The sequence below is a fragment of the Echinococcus granulosus genome (assembly GCF_000524195.1).
Source record: "Echinococcus granulosus chromosome Unknown EG_S00004, whole genome shotgun sequence".
Classification (NCBI taxonomy): Eukaryota; Metazoa; Platyhelminthes; class Cestoda; order Cyclophyllidea; family Taeniidae; genus Echinococcus; species Echinococcus granulosus.
This window is the reverse complement of record NW_020170384.1, coordinates 254,570-269,426: the sequence shown is the minus strand read 5'-3', so window position 1 is coordinate 269,426 and position 14,857 is coordinate 254,570. Positions and strand designations below refer to the sequence as shown.

Below are 14,857 nucleotides of genomic sequence, written 5' to 3'. Positions count from 1 at the left end.
TCTGACCTTCGTCACGGTAATAATCAGCTTCTAGGCTCTTAGAAACACCATGGGCCATCAAGACATTAGAGGCTGATGAGCCTACCCATCAGAAATAGGGATGATAATGGAACTATGCTTGTGATACTTCAGGCACCGTCAATTGTAATCCGGCTATCATTACGGCAAAATATAATTTTTATGGAAATTGCCAGAAATACATATTTGTTACGCGTTAGGGATGAATTGGTAATCCAAATAAATTTGAAAGTGAAAGTGCCTAAAGAAAAATTACGTGGAGGAAAGTGATACTGGCTTGCAATAACCGGTAGACTTGTTTCATGACCACATTAGCTCATTTTCCCATCATACGTTCAATTTTTACTGCATTTTAGCAAAATTCACACCTAAACATTTGTTTATTTGACTCATAGGACTCCAATAGGCAAGGCTTGACCTTATTTTTAATGTTGAATTTACTCAGCTTAGAAGCTAATGCTCTGCTGATCTAAAGCCTGATTAATCTGAATCGTTTGCTGCAACTACACTGAGTTTAATGCATAGCATTCGGTGTGCGTTTTCGGAGAAGCTAACAAGCCTTAATAAACCCAAATCGAAAACGGACGAAAACACGAAATTGATAATTTTTGTGGGATACAGTGTAAGTACGATCTAATTAATTCTGCAGCAACCGTGTTTCGGAGGTATTTGCATAAAGTGGTATTGAAAATTTCAATGAGAAATGCTTCCTATAGTGAATTTTCTTACCACTTTAAATGAAAGAGGAGCACACCCCTGAGACATGGTCTACAAACGCTGAGAGGAGGGGGTAGGGACGCCCTAATGCCTATTGGCACGGTGACGCATCACGGTGATTGGTTTGTGTCTAGACTCGAATCCGTTGGCTAGATGTCCAGTAAGACACGTTGTTTTGGCCAATCGTTGGAGGGCAAAAAGCAGGCGTTGGAAAAGACCACTTGGGGCGCACTTCCAACGACCGATGTCTTCACTGGTTAAATATACTCGATTCTCATCATTTCAGCTTACCATCAGTCTGATTAATTCAATTAGAACAACCCGCGATTGTCTAGAATCGCCGAAACCCGACAGAACCCTCGCCAGTAATGAGTGAACCGAAGAATAATCCAAGCCCTTTCTACCAGCATAGCTTGTCGTCAAAAGCCACCTCCACTAACAATGGGGAAAACCCTCATGGATGGTAAATCTAAACACGAACGCCCCTCCCAATCAGAGAGTTTTGATAGTTTTCGCGGAATTAAGATGATAAACACAAACACCGGCACCACAAGCCCAAACAACAATGGCAACAGCAGCACAGGCCAAAGAAATGGCGAACCAAGGAACCAACGTGACCAGACAGATGCATTTCAGATGCGGCCATCCACTGCAAGGCTTTTATGTCAATCGCTAGATCCCGGAAGTATCGGTGAAGAGGAGGAGGAGGATACAAGCCTTCAAAGCGAATCCCGACTTGTTCAAGCCAACCAGCGTTTCGTGCCCTCTGCTCCATCCCGAACACACATCCCCGGCACTCCTGAGTCGGCTCGCCCTAAGGCAAAGTCGCGCCTTAATCAGCCCTACAAATCTCCAGGAAAAAAGCCTACTCCATCCCAGAGATATGGAAAACAACAGCCCTCCACACCGCAAAATGATTACCCTTCTCGTGAACCCAGATCTCCGCCTCAGCCCCTCACCTCGTCCAGTAAAATGCCCACATTTGAAAACGATGCTGAGGGTTTCATGGGTGGATTACAGGTTTCGCACGATGAAAACGAAAAGGCGGACTGGTTCACTTCCCTCCTCACTGTGTTCTCCATGATTATAGTGGTCATGACCTTTCCCTTCTCCATGATATTTTGTCTCAGGATCGTCGCTGAGTACGAGAGAGCTGTGGTTCTGAGGATGGGGCGCCTACTACCTGGTGGTCAGGGCACACGAGGCCCTGGCCTCTTCTTCGTCCTTCCTTGCATCGACAGCGTGCGGACAGTGGAGCTGCGTACAGTAACCTTCTCCATCCCACCTCAGGAGGTGCTTACTCGCGATTCTGTGACAGTGGCTGTTGACGCAGTCGTCTATTACAGGATCTGCAATCCCGCCGTGTCCATCCTCAACGTTGAGGACGCGGCAAGATCCACGCGTCTGCTAGCTCAGACTACTCTGAGGAATGTGCTTGGCACGAAGGATCTTGCTCAGATACTCATGGATAGAGAGGAGATGTCGGTGACCATGCAAGCAACCATCGACGCTGCTACTGAGGCATGGGGGGTAAAGGTAATGACTTGATAAAATATGTTTATTGAGGATTTAATGCATGCAAAGAACTGTTAGGAAACAAACTTCTGAGATCTTGCTTTTATCTATTTAGCTTCTGTTAAAAGAAGTCAGTCTAAGATCCCACATAAAATGGGCTTCTCTCATTTTGCTGATTTTTCAGTCTTTTAAATTAATATCGAGGTAGTGTTATCGAAGTGGCGAATTACTCACTCTTTTTAAAAACTAACTTTAGGACAAGTACTTAAATTTTTAATAAGGAACTCGTGTGAGGCACCCAAATTGTAGGAAATTTGCTAAAAAGCTCGATATGCCTATAGATTCATTTTGAAGCACATTAAAAAAATCGCAGTTCTCTGAATCTATCATATTCATCGGTTAATTTTCATCGCATTGTTGAATGCTCATCCGAGAGTAAAGTATCTCGATCAACGGAATACCATTTCTTTTATTGTCCTATTTGTTGTTACTGGTTTAAAATAACAGTGCATAGTAGTTAATATCATTTCGTGGAGCAAGACTCGTATTAAAACTCAAGTAGCATCTGATCGAGTAATTTCCTTAATCATGCGTCCACTTTGCCTTCTGAAGTGACTAAAGTAAAGTTGTAAAGTCGGATTTCAATAATTAAAGACTAAGTTCCTCCTCAAGTGTTTTTTTTTTCAACGTATAAAATTGTGAAGTTTAAAGTCGGAAACAATTTTTGTTCCTATGGCTATATAGCCGACGTGGTTTCTAAGTAAAGTTAGGAAACCCTTAAACCGATATTTTCATGGGAAAGAGGTCAAGAACCAGCATATGAAATATTTCAAAACATTTTTACAGGTTAAAATTTAATTACCAGTTAATTGAGACTATTAAATTAGGGCATAAACTACATTCGCCAGGCGATTCTTCATTTCATATTTGACTAATTACACGGACATTAAATTAACAAAATCATGTCTCATTTATTTGACAAATAGAGCATAAGCTCAGGTATATTCAGTGCAGTTTGTGTGGCATCAAAGAAATGCAAATTTTATGGTGATCCTACAGGACCTCATGTTTTAAAATCGGAGGATAACTAAAGGCTCTGCAAGCTGTATAGTAAGTAATAGATGGTAAGACCTTTCAAATCATGGGGAATTCGCTCACAGGGAGGGTGGGTGCCAATTCGGAAACAAATTCGGAGGTTGCAAATGTTTTTTGCTATTAGTCCTTTTCAAAAGCCAGTATTTTAATTTTTCATCGAAGTGTACGAAGAAGTCTCCTTTTTGTATCTTGTCAGAGATATGCCCGTTTCGATAAAGGTAACACTTAAGTACTAAAAATATTGAACACAATTTATTGCAGTGGCATTTGGCTGATTTAATTCTATGGTAAAAAGCGTCATCAACCCCAAGTAATTAAAGTTACATGCGAGGGCTGTCTGGGCACTCCCAGCGATAAGCACCCACAATGATAACAATGTTGATGTATCTCATCAACACTCCTGATGTTCCCGTGAAACCGATTATCACCCAGCTGCTCAAAATAAACCCGTAAAGTGCTTCTCTGTGAGGATTGCCCAACAACTCGTATTTCCTTGTTAAAACGACAGAAAGGACGAGATGCCTGTGTCTTCATAGCACTCATCAACGGCCAATGCACGTCGTTTTATTAAATCCTATCCAAAGAGCTTCAATGGAAGCTTATAAAAGAGTCGCTTTTGGAATATTTTTTTGTCTGAAGCTACATTAATTACTATCAAACGAAGCTTCGTGCGTGAACAGCGGGGTAAGCGGCGATATTAACAGTGGATTTACAATGAGAATGTACAAAAGGCATTAGTTTGTAATGCTGAATTGGAAATTTAAATGATTAACTAAGGTGGTAAATGTCGGTTTATCGGGTCCAAATCTCCAAAGCAGGACCTGATATCCAATCATATTTTTAAACGCTGTATTTTCTTGGGCACGATAGTCTAGTGGAGTCAATGCTATTTTAAAAAATTACTTGATCAAAACAAGCTCATGATAAGTAATCAGAAAACCACACCTTAAAATCAAAAGTCTTTTGTTTTTATTGAAGTGGTGAAAACCCATTTAAAGCTTGCAAATATTTCCAACTGGAGTAAATGAGTCACTTGGACCCCATCACATCATAGGGGGACCACTTTAAACTCAAGGCACTACAAACTGACAGAATACGTCGTCTTTCTAAAAACGCGTTTAATGAATAAGTTTTTAAAGAAAACAATGCCAATGGTACCGTTTAACGAGGCGTCTGCTTTTACAGGTGGAAAGAGTTGAAATAAAGGATGTAAGACTGCCGGTCGCCCTTCAGCGCGCCATGGCTGCTGAAGCTGAGGCCACGAGAGAGGCTCGAGCAAAGGTAGGAAAGTGTAGGCAACGTTTTATTCCTCAACTCGTAAGGAGAACTAGCCCTGTTTTAAATGTTTCAAATTTTCTTAAAGCGATCAGGTTTACGGATAATTTGCTACTACTTATATTTGAAAATGGCGAGAAGCACTCGTGGAGAAATTTATGCTTTTGTTTCATTTACTGTGCACGCTAGAGTGGCCAACGAAACTATTACCGCTTTAAATTGTCGTATTAAGCATGCATGGTTTTTTTAAATTAACTGTGCTAAGACAAATGGGTTAGGTACGGTTTCTTTTTATTGCAAGTGTTCCATATGAGAGACTAAGTAAAACAATAGTTCTTTAAGACGGAGTGGAAGTACTCAGCTTCAAAACTTTCTGCTTTTGGAACTATTACTTCCACTGTTATGTTACGGTGCTAATCTTATTAGGCAACCCACTTTAAGTAGCATATTGCTGCGCCATTCCAAATTAAATATAAGGTTAAACCTTACAATCACTTCGATGCATACATGCAGCATTCCCAGTCTTCGTTGAAGCAGCAGCGAACCACATTAGTATGCCAGAGTGTATTGCTAACACCCAGAAAGGCAGAGAGGCTACTGGCGTGGCCCGAAGGCAATGCCGCGGAGTGGAAGTACGACCTGCGGAGACTCACGTGCCCACGTAGTCAAATGGAGAGTTAAACGAACTATCAAAGCATTGCATGTATCTCACTTTAACTATGCAAATTTGAAATATGGCTTGCCATCAAACGAACATGCCTTTACTGCCTCTTTAATAGTGAAACCAAGAAAAGTATTTGTAAATATTAAATCCTTGTGTTTTATGGGATGAAACAATGCCTGGGTTCCCTTTACATGTACTTTTAGTTCCTAGGACAGTAAAGCCGACGGCATATTTTCACAACCACTGAAATGTCATTCGACCTCAATTCCGAAATCTAGATATACCGCTTTTTAGATGCTAAAGCATTTTATCCCCTTGAATTTCAAGTGAGATATTAGTTCAGTGCATTAGGTCCTTCTGATAAATTTGACAACTAAAAAACTGCTAAGACAATTTTAGTTTTGTCAAAGTGGACTTTTAGCAATCAGCTTGGAATGGTCACTTAATGGGAATAAGTTACTTAACACACGCCTAACTACATCTCTGTCGTAATGTTATGGAAGTGGAAAATCAAATAAACTTTTTAACCTAGGTCATCGCAGCAAACGGTGAACACGAGGCTTCGAGTGCATTGAAGGAGGCTGCCAACGTAATCGCATCCTCCCCAATGGCGCTGCAGCTGCGCTATCTGCAAACACTGTGCGCCATCTCCGTGGAAAAGAACTCCACCATCATCTTTCCCCTGCCCCTTGACATTTTGTACAGCAGCGCAGCCGTTGGAGCCAAACTGGGCTCATCTACCATCTCGCTGGATGAGGGGGATCCTCAAAGTCAGAGGCGGAAGGCAATGGTGAGGCAGTGGCTGCCCTCGCTCAGCCCTGACCACTCTGTCACACCGAATCCGCGCGCTCTTTTACCGGGTATGGGTGAACCAGACCCCCTCATCCCTCAGCCAGTGCCACCGCAACTACCTGAAAGCCAGCGTAGGCGCTACGAGGCAGCTGCACTTCTGACTGCCGCAGGGACAGCCATGAAGGCCACCGCCACCAATGCTGCCACCGCTGCCAGTTCTCTCCCTGCTGCCTCAGTCGTCACAGCAAAAACACGTGACTCGCAGCCACCGCCGCGTCCACAGCTCGGAATGGGTCACGACGACTTTGACGACACCTGCAGTGATTCTGTGTAACGCCGCACACTCTTGCTAACTCTACTTTATTTGCAAATTCTCTCCTTGGATCAGGCCAAACTACAGTGATGATGCTCCCCCAAACACATATTGTATAGCGGATATACCAGTAAAAATAAATTGTGTCAACTGATATGCTCCGCGTAAAAAAAATAGGCTTGTAAGGGGCAAGACCTTCCTTCAAAGGTGATACAACTGTTGAGATACTATCACGTATATCGGCCTACATTTGAGTACTTTTGCCCACTTGAATGACCACTTCCCTTGTTTCAAACGCCATCGGCTAATAAAATCCCAATTATAATTAATAGGGCTTTAATTTATTCATTTAGTTCAGTATTTACTTTTTAGTCTTGGATATGCTAACTAGTCTTAAAAATTAGGGAATCGATGGACTACGCACATTTAGTAATCCAACCTTAAGATATTTAAGCTCATTCAAGTTTCACTAGGTAGTGTTATTAGTAAAACTTGTAACTCTAAAGGACAACGCTCTCATTGGATTCCTATCAATTTTCTGGGGCAAGTACAAATGAGCAATGTTTATTATTTTCAAAGTCAGTGATTACGTCCACATGTGAAATGAAATCTAATTTGCATTTAGAGCCTTTAAACTTTGTGGTATCAAAAATTGCTGATTTTGTTTATTATACGTTCTATTGTATACAGTTTGTTATTTCAAAATCCTTAAGTCTTCGTTTGGCAAAAATAATAATCTAAACAGCTACTCTACTTCGCGATTAATAGGCACTAATAATTACCCTATGGGGGTAGAGGTTCAAAGCAAAGGTCCAAAGAAGGGATCATTTAGGCTAAAAATTATGCGAATTCCATCGGTGAGGCAACAAGTCTGTATGACCGAATGAGAGTGGTTACTGCTTCTGCAATGCCTCATTCCCTTCCCCAAAATCGCAAAAACGGTGGATCCATTTCAATTTATTTGATGTGTGTGTGTTCACTCCTTTGAGGGAAATTGAATGTTCTTGACCACGGATGATTAGCACGTGACTTTAAAGGCAAGGATGCGAGTGCTTGTAACATTTGCTATCCGATTTGTTATTTGCTTTAATGCAACACTTCATATAGCCTTGTGGAAGCAACGTATCAATTTAACTGTGTAGTCACATTGTTACATATATCCATAGTTAAATTATGGCGATTGAATATGGACTATTTCTGTTAATTCTTGAAGTGCTATCTTACTAGTAGGCATTCAACGTATCAATGGCTGCATTTGTACAGGGATAATCATTCGGTATTTTTCTAAAGATAATTTTCGTTGTAATTTGTGGGTATCGTCAGGGTACATGCTTTACACCGATTTTCTTTATAGCATATTTCCAGTATAATTTGATTAGGCGATTTACACGAGAAACAATGGGGTATTGACAAACTTTGCTGTGATGGGACCTCACTTGACAGCATGTGAGATTTCTCAAATGTGTGTGAAACCTCTGAATTTTGAAAGCATATTTTTCTCCCTAGCACAATTAGAAGGATCTGTAAAAATTCCTAATAATCTAGCTAATAAGCACCATAGATTGGGTTCCTAGCTCAACGTTTCATGCCCCGACATCCACGAGTAACATTTTATTTGCTACAACTTAAAAATGTACAAGAACCTTTGTTTTGGGCTTTCTACTGCTACATCACGAGTTTCCCATATTTTTTCATGATAGCTTTAATAATGAGTGAACTACATTTTGAGGGAAAAGAAGCGCGGTTGTTTGATATATGCGTGCACCGAAAAAAATGTTGAATGGAAATTTCCAAATGCACTTATGCTTTTCGTCTTCTTACAAAAATTTGCAAAGTGGCGGGAATGGACGAGGTAATGTGCAGTTTAAATGTTTTAAAAAAAAATGAATTTCTGGTCTAATTATACTGTATAAAGCTACCTCAGCCGCTTTTTGCACACTTCTTCTATCGAATTAATAATTTCAAATCTGGAATTAAGTCTTTCTTGCTCATTGAAATTGCGTTTGTTACCAAGCTTTATCCATCTTTATCTGGCCTAAATTATCTCTGAGATTAAATCCCACCTTTCAGGATGAAATTCAGATTCTTAATTTATCCCCATAAGGCTCATATAACCCCATCTACAAATCCGCTTTTTAGAACCCGTCCGCGATTTGTGCATGTTTATAATCTACCTGGATTCGAACAAATGTTCACAGTGTTCATCAAGTCTACTGTAAAGGTAGAATATTTCATTTTGATTGTCCATGATTAATTTGCACACATAGGAATGAAAATGTACGTGGTAACAGGACATCGAGGACTTCGTTCACTTTCATGCAAGGCTTTTCATTGGAGTTGCGTAAAATTCCAGTCATCAGATGCAGGGTAGCAGTGCCACTAGAAACGCTAGACAGGGACACTTTTAACATTCGATAACTGGAGTCACGAAGGCGAATTTCTTTTGTAAAAGCTACACTTTATGGTTATTTAAAATCAATTCGAAACGTAGAACTCAAATTAGGGAACAATCATCATGGGCAACTTGCAATAGTCGATTCAAAATAGTGACATGCAATAGTAGGTGAAAATCATAGCATTTGTGGTCGTGGTCCATGACTTTTCTGGTGCAATTCGTAGATATTGCTATTGACTACCTACACGGAGAAGGCAAAGCTTTCACCGAAGTTTGTCCTGTTGCATCTGTCAAAACGCCATAAAGTCTCTGTGGTCTGCCAAATTGCTTGGCAGCGCCAATGGCCTAGATGCTGTAAACTGAAGGCGGTTTAGTGATTTGGCATGAAAATAGGCTAAAACAACAAAACCCTCTTTCATTAAAAAGCGATGTGGAAAATAAGGCTTAATTGGGAAATTGAGTCGGACATGCAATTTGACTAGTCTAAATGCAAGTGATATAGAGAACTTCCAAGTGATTGAAATGGCAGTAAATGTGTGCTTCTCTACCTGAGATCCCGATTTCCACTAAACGCTTCTTTATGTAGGGTCTGTGTTTTTAGCTGCTCCTTGCACGTAAATGTCCAGATTTTGGTTGCATACTCAGCTTAAAGTTTTCGCCGCAAAAAAAAATATTGCCTGGATTAAAAGGAGTGGTTGTATTCAGTTTCCTTTATTACGCTCTCCAATCGGAGCAAAAAAATGCTGTTGATCACTCATTCAGTAATTTGGCATGGTAAATTGAATTGAAGCTTGCGTTTGTAGTTGTCCCTAAGCTTCTTTTACGGCTTATTTGTAATTTAGTAAATTTACTAAATCTACCTTTCTATGACAGTGTACTTAGAGAAAAAAATGAAGTAAACTGTGGCTAAATAAGAGTAGATTTGCTGTTGGTAAGAACAAGAAACATGTGTAATTCCGAAAGGCAGTTCTATTACCGGGGAAATTTTGACAATGCAGATGTGATGTGATAATCCTTAGCACAGTTGGTTTAACACAACTACCATTCCGTACTGGGAAATTTTGGTCGTTGTACTATTATAGTACTACTATGCCATACCATTATAGTGTCAGGAGAGTGATGCTGGAATAGGTCCGGGTGCCGCCTTCAACTCATTTCACAAGATCTTGGAGATTGCTTATCTAAATACATGCGTGTTTGCGCAACCACTTAAAATTAATATTTTTTTAATGCGAAATCATAAGATGTACGATAACTTTGCGATGGAATTCTGAGGCTAGGAAATTGATTAAAATGACAGGTTACAATAACCTCATTTTCTACCAATGAACCCTCTAAACGAGGTCAAGAGGTCAAATTTAATCGTTCCTACTTTCAAATTCTTTGGTTATTCACGCGTCTAGCACTTCAATAAGAGGCCGGTTAGACTACTTGGCTGACTTCTGTCCGTGTTATAATGCTGTGGTGCTGTTTTCATTTGGTAAGTAAACACTCGCTAGCTTTAATCAAGGAATTTGGATACCTATCAGTCTCCATAGATCATCATTTCCTAAATGACTGTTAATCTGAGCGCAATCCTCGGGAAATGGTATCGAAAGGTGTCGCACCTAATAAATGTAGCTGAAACGTTGACTCGTGTGCTAGAAATCCATTATCTTTTAATCTATCTAATTTTTATGGTTTATGATCAAGCCGTTTCGGGATAATTGTCAAACCTGAACGCGCCTCAGCTTTATTGAATCATATCTCAAAGGAATATCAATTTTTTAAATGCATGAGATGGTAAGAATAACGTCTTGCAGATCACTAAATTGACTTCAGTTTACTTGCATAAAAAGAAACATACAGCCAAACGCCAATGTACCTTTTTTCTTGTTCAATTTCTCCGTACCTCAAAGTAGCTAAATTGGATTCAGTAAATCAGTCCCTTAACACTGTACATAAAATGATTGGAATAAATGAAAAACGGCTTCTTTGTGTGAACCATCCCAACGTCCTGGCTCCCTCAGCCGATACAATTGCGGTGAAGCTCCCATCTGCTGATCGGCATGGTCACCCACACGCATGCACACGCATACTGAGGGAAGTTGAAATTAGACTTAAGCATGAAGGAGCATGAAGACTCCATAAAATATTTATTTGGTTGCTTTAGACGCTCTACTAGCAATTGTTTTATCCTCGTTTCGATGTGTCGATATGGTGTGGATCTGAAATTGATTGCTAATGTCTACCATACCATATTTTACTCTTCTATTGTCAGAAGTTGAATATTCCAACAAATTATAGCATTATGAAATAGATCAAAAGATATAAATTGAGGATGAACGGATTGACTACTTTTAGAGAGCTGTGTAGCGCTGTATTTAATCCTTCCAACTTCAAAATCTCCGATTTCACGCCCTTTATCCTACATTTGTAGTTTCAAGCCGCCGTACCTCCGATAGATGGCGTATCGTGCTAATTCACATTTTTCAACTGTACATCCATCATGCCATGTTAAAATGTAGCTTTAGGCTTGTCTAATAGCGATACATTCATTTCTATGTATCCGAATTTATTTGCATGCGAAATCTTAGGTGATTCCTTAACAGGTGATGTTATTATTCCTTCTTTTGAATTTCCCTTCTGCAGTAATTATGTATTAGAGATAAACTAAAATCTCATAAATAGTGTACAAAGTAATGCGGTCCACGTGGCGTAATTACAATCGGGTAGTAAAACATCACCTTCTTTAGTTATAATCCCACTTCACTAAGTCTTTCCTTTAAATAAAGAATAAGAAAACCCGATTCCTTAAATATTTCAAGTTCTAGTAGGTCCGACTGCAGCATTAGTAATGCTGGAAGAGCGGATTTTTCTCTTTGCCCATTTATTGTGACTGAGCGTTTGCTCTTATGGGAAGGAAAGTTCTACAAGAATGAAATCGCTTTGGCGCAAACACCGACAGATAGGTTTTCATGAAGCGTAGATATATTTTTGTCATTTGTAAAGCCATTTCTCTACAAAAATTCATGCGTTCATTTGGCTCCATGGCACTTGAAAACTAAGGGTATTTTAAAGCATTCGGGAAACACTTTTATTATGACCACTTGTATCGAAAACTCATTGCTTTAGACTAAGTTTTATAATGGGTTTTAAAGTGGAGCTTGTCATTAATGACCACTTGTGTAAAGTACAAGGTAACTACTATTTACTTGACTGAAGAAGGTGTTGGTAATCAACCGCCATTTGAGTCTACGATGATTAAGCGGTTATTTGCCATAAATTACATGTGACATCTCCCTACTTTTTTCGATATGTTCATAAGGTCAGTTTAAAAAAGGAGTGTTAGATGTGCAGTCAACCTAACGGGGCGGCATTTGTCGAGGCTATTAAATTCCACGAATCACCAGCAGAAAAGTTTAATGATTGCACTTTAGGGAGAAGCACGTCGATTAACACTTCAGGTTGGAAGGTATGTTTAACCATCTTAAGTTCATTAGAAATATTTTATCTGAGTTCGAAATTAGCCACTTTTTAGTAACTTTTGTACCCATGTACTTTTAAGTCCACGTTTGTTTTGTAATTCAAGTGATCTACTCTGGGTTTCGTGCAAAATTGGTAGCACACGTAAAAGCGTTAAGAAACAGTTTATGCTTCCATCGCGCCATATACTTCCATAAATGCGATTTAACAATCAGTTTGCTGATTAAGGAATTTCTTTGAAAACATTTAAGGAAAGGTAAAAATGAACAGGAATGGATGCCATGTCAACAAAAGGGCTTAATTTTTAGCTTACATTATTGCATCAGCTCTGAAATTAAACATCTACACTCCGATTTACACCTCTTTTTGATCACCTCTAAGTTATCTGCTCTATAGAGAAACATTTCCTTGCATTTTTGACAGGACTTTATTTACAGCGGTTTTAGCAAAATTTTAAGAATAGCCAAACAACTAAGTTCCTCTGGGTAATTGCAACTAGCACCTACTTTAGATTCACTCTTTGTAGTTGATATGTAAAGAAATAAAACTAACTACTACTCTTATTTGATAATAAGGGGTCTCCAGTATACTACTTGTACCAATCACATTGATACTCGTGACACCTTTTATACACCATTTAGTTATAGCTATTTAGACTGAAAAATAATAAATTGTAGCGATAGTAAGGCGGCTGCATTTTAAACTATCTTTTTTTCGAAATTCACCAGTTGAGTTAGAAACTTTTTTCGTTTATTTTTCGCCCTATTTAAAAGGTGTACTTTGAAAGGTTTTATAGACCAACTTTTGTTTAGTATCAATTTGACACTCTTTTATCATGCGTGCCGGACTAATTATTCATGCTAATCACATCATTTACAGAAATACATACGAATTGAATGCATTTAGTCATTAAATGCACCCAGTTGTAACGTTCCAAGTCTTTTCTGAAGACAAATGAAGGCATAATACTAGGGCAGAATGTGTACTGCCTACGTACGGAAGAGCTGGAGGGCCACCGGTATGACCCGAAGGCTACACCGCCCAGCAGAAGTACAAAGGCGAAGCCTTAAGCGTCAGCGTAACTAAAATAAAAATTCAAACAGATAATCAAAGTATTACATATTGCCTCTCTTCCTTTGAGCGTTACCTTTTGCGCTTCCCTTGGTCAACCTCTTACATCGGTCACCACAACGTAGACGGTGCTGTAAGAAAAAAACACCAACCAACTACTCCATCCATCGAATTCGCGAGCAACCGAGACAGTATCTGACTGCAACTTCACTGATTCTACTTGCTGATTCTACTGAATCCGGAATTTCGTCCTGTTTGGGAATTCTATTGGCGATGAGGGAATGTGTAGGCCAGCATTTAGGTCAATCGTTGGTAGTAGGAGCACTAGCCCAAAGACAGAGGCATTTAACAAAGGACGGGGTTTAAAATGGTTTCGCGGGAATAAGGTTTCGGGTCCATTTATCCTCGCCGTTTTGTTCCCACTTCAGTCTTGCCCAGCCATCTCTATTTGGGCTCTGACCAGTTAGTATGCCTTGCATTTTCACTCAATTGACACCCTTATACAGGTACCGTAGACAACCCCGTAACGAAAATCTCCAGGTGGTTAAGAGCTTGTCACTTCAGCTGTGTATAGTATTCCTGCAGAACGCAGATCTAAGGTAGTTATGAAGGTGGATATCATCTTCAACCCTTGAGTTAGGGGTCGTCACTGGTTCTTTCATCCATAGCATATGCACTTCTACCTCGATAAGGTTTATCACCCAACGGTAGAAATCAGGATAAATATTCTTTAGGATTGGGTTCGCTTTCCCCTACCACCAATGTATCACCCCGAGTATTTCCCAGGGTCGAAAGAAGACATAATACTGGGACAGAAAAATCAAAGCCGATGTGCAGAAGGGCTTGAGGCTACTGGCGTGACCCAGAAGCCATGCCGCCCAGCGGAAGTATATAGGTGGAGCCCTAGGTGAGCGCATAGCCAAAATAAAGAGTTAAACTAAAAAACAATGCAACACATTAATTATTGCTGTAAATTTCTAGGTGTGTAAGAATCCCTAATTTGATTGATCATTAACTGTCAAAGTGTGAAAGCGCGATAAGAAGGCTCAATAAACAACCTAAATCTTTGGGAATTACCAGTTAATGTTTTAAATGAATGGCAGCGAATAATCCTTGATAAATATAGGTTTAATATTCAACTTTGCAGTCGGTGCAGTCTTACGCTTTTCTGAATGGTTGCCATGTAGCTCATGGGACTTCTTTTCATTACTAAGAAACCGTAAAGTTTTTTTGACAATTCTTTTATGCTAATTATTGGTAGTTTTTGTCTTCTAACAATGCTACCGGAGATAAAAATGGTACACTATTTTTGCTAAAATGGCAAAACTTTCAGTTATTAGAGTAAATGAGCTACTGTTCATAGACCGCGAACATGGATAAAAATCAGTGGTTATGGAGTTAATAATTTTGAAGAAATTGAATTTACCACCTATCCCAATGTGGCGAAACCGACTAAAAGAAATCCTGTTGACTTGCCTTCAAGTTCCTTTGATAACATTGCAGACTGATTGATATGTAACCTCAATAAATTCTATAG

At 39.6% G+C, this 14,857-nt stretch overlaps 1 protein-coding gene across 1 annotated transcript; it reads left to right on the top strand. All coding sequences in view use genetic code 11, as the record gives it.

Moving 5' to 3' along the window:
- Positions 1-1,371: 1,371 nt before the first annotated feature.
- Positions 1,372-6,410, top strand: EGR_01029 (Mechanosensory protein; the record flags this gene model as incomplete). The annotated part of the gene is made up of 3 exons (XM_024490278.1): positions 1,372-2,271; positions 4,531-4,626; positions 5,817-6,410. The coding sequence occupies 3 exons, from the start codon at positions 1,372-1,374 to the stop codon at positions 6,408-6,410; spliced, it is 1,590 nt and encodes a 529-aa protein (XP_024355097.1).
- Between the last annotated feature and the right edge of the window lie 8,447 nt (positions 6,411-14,857).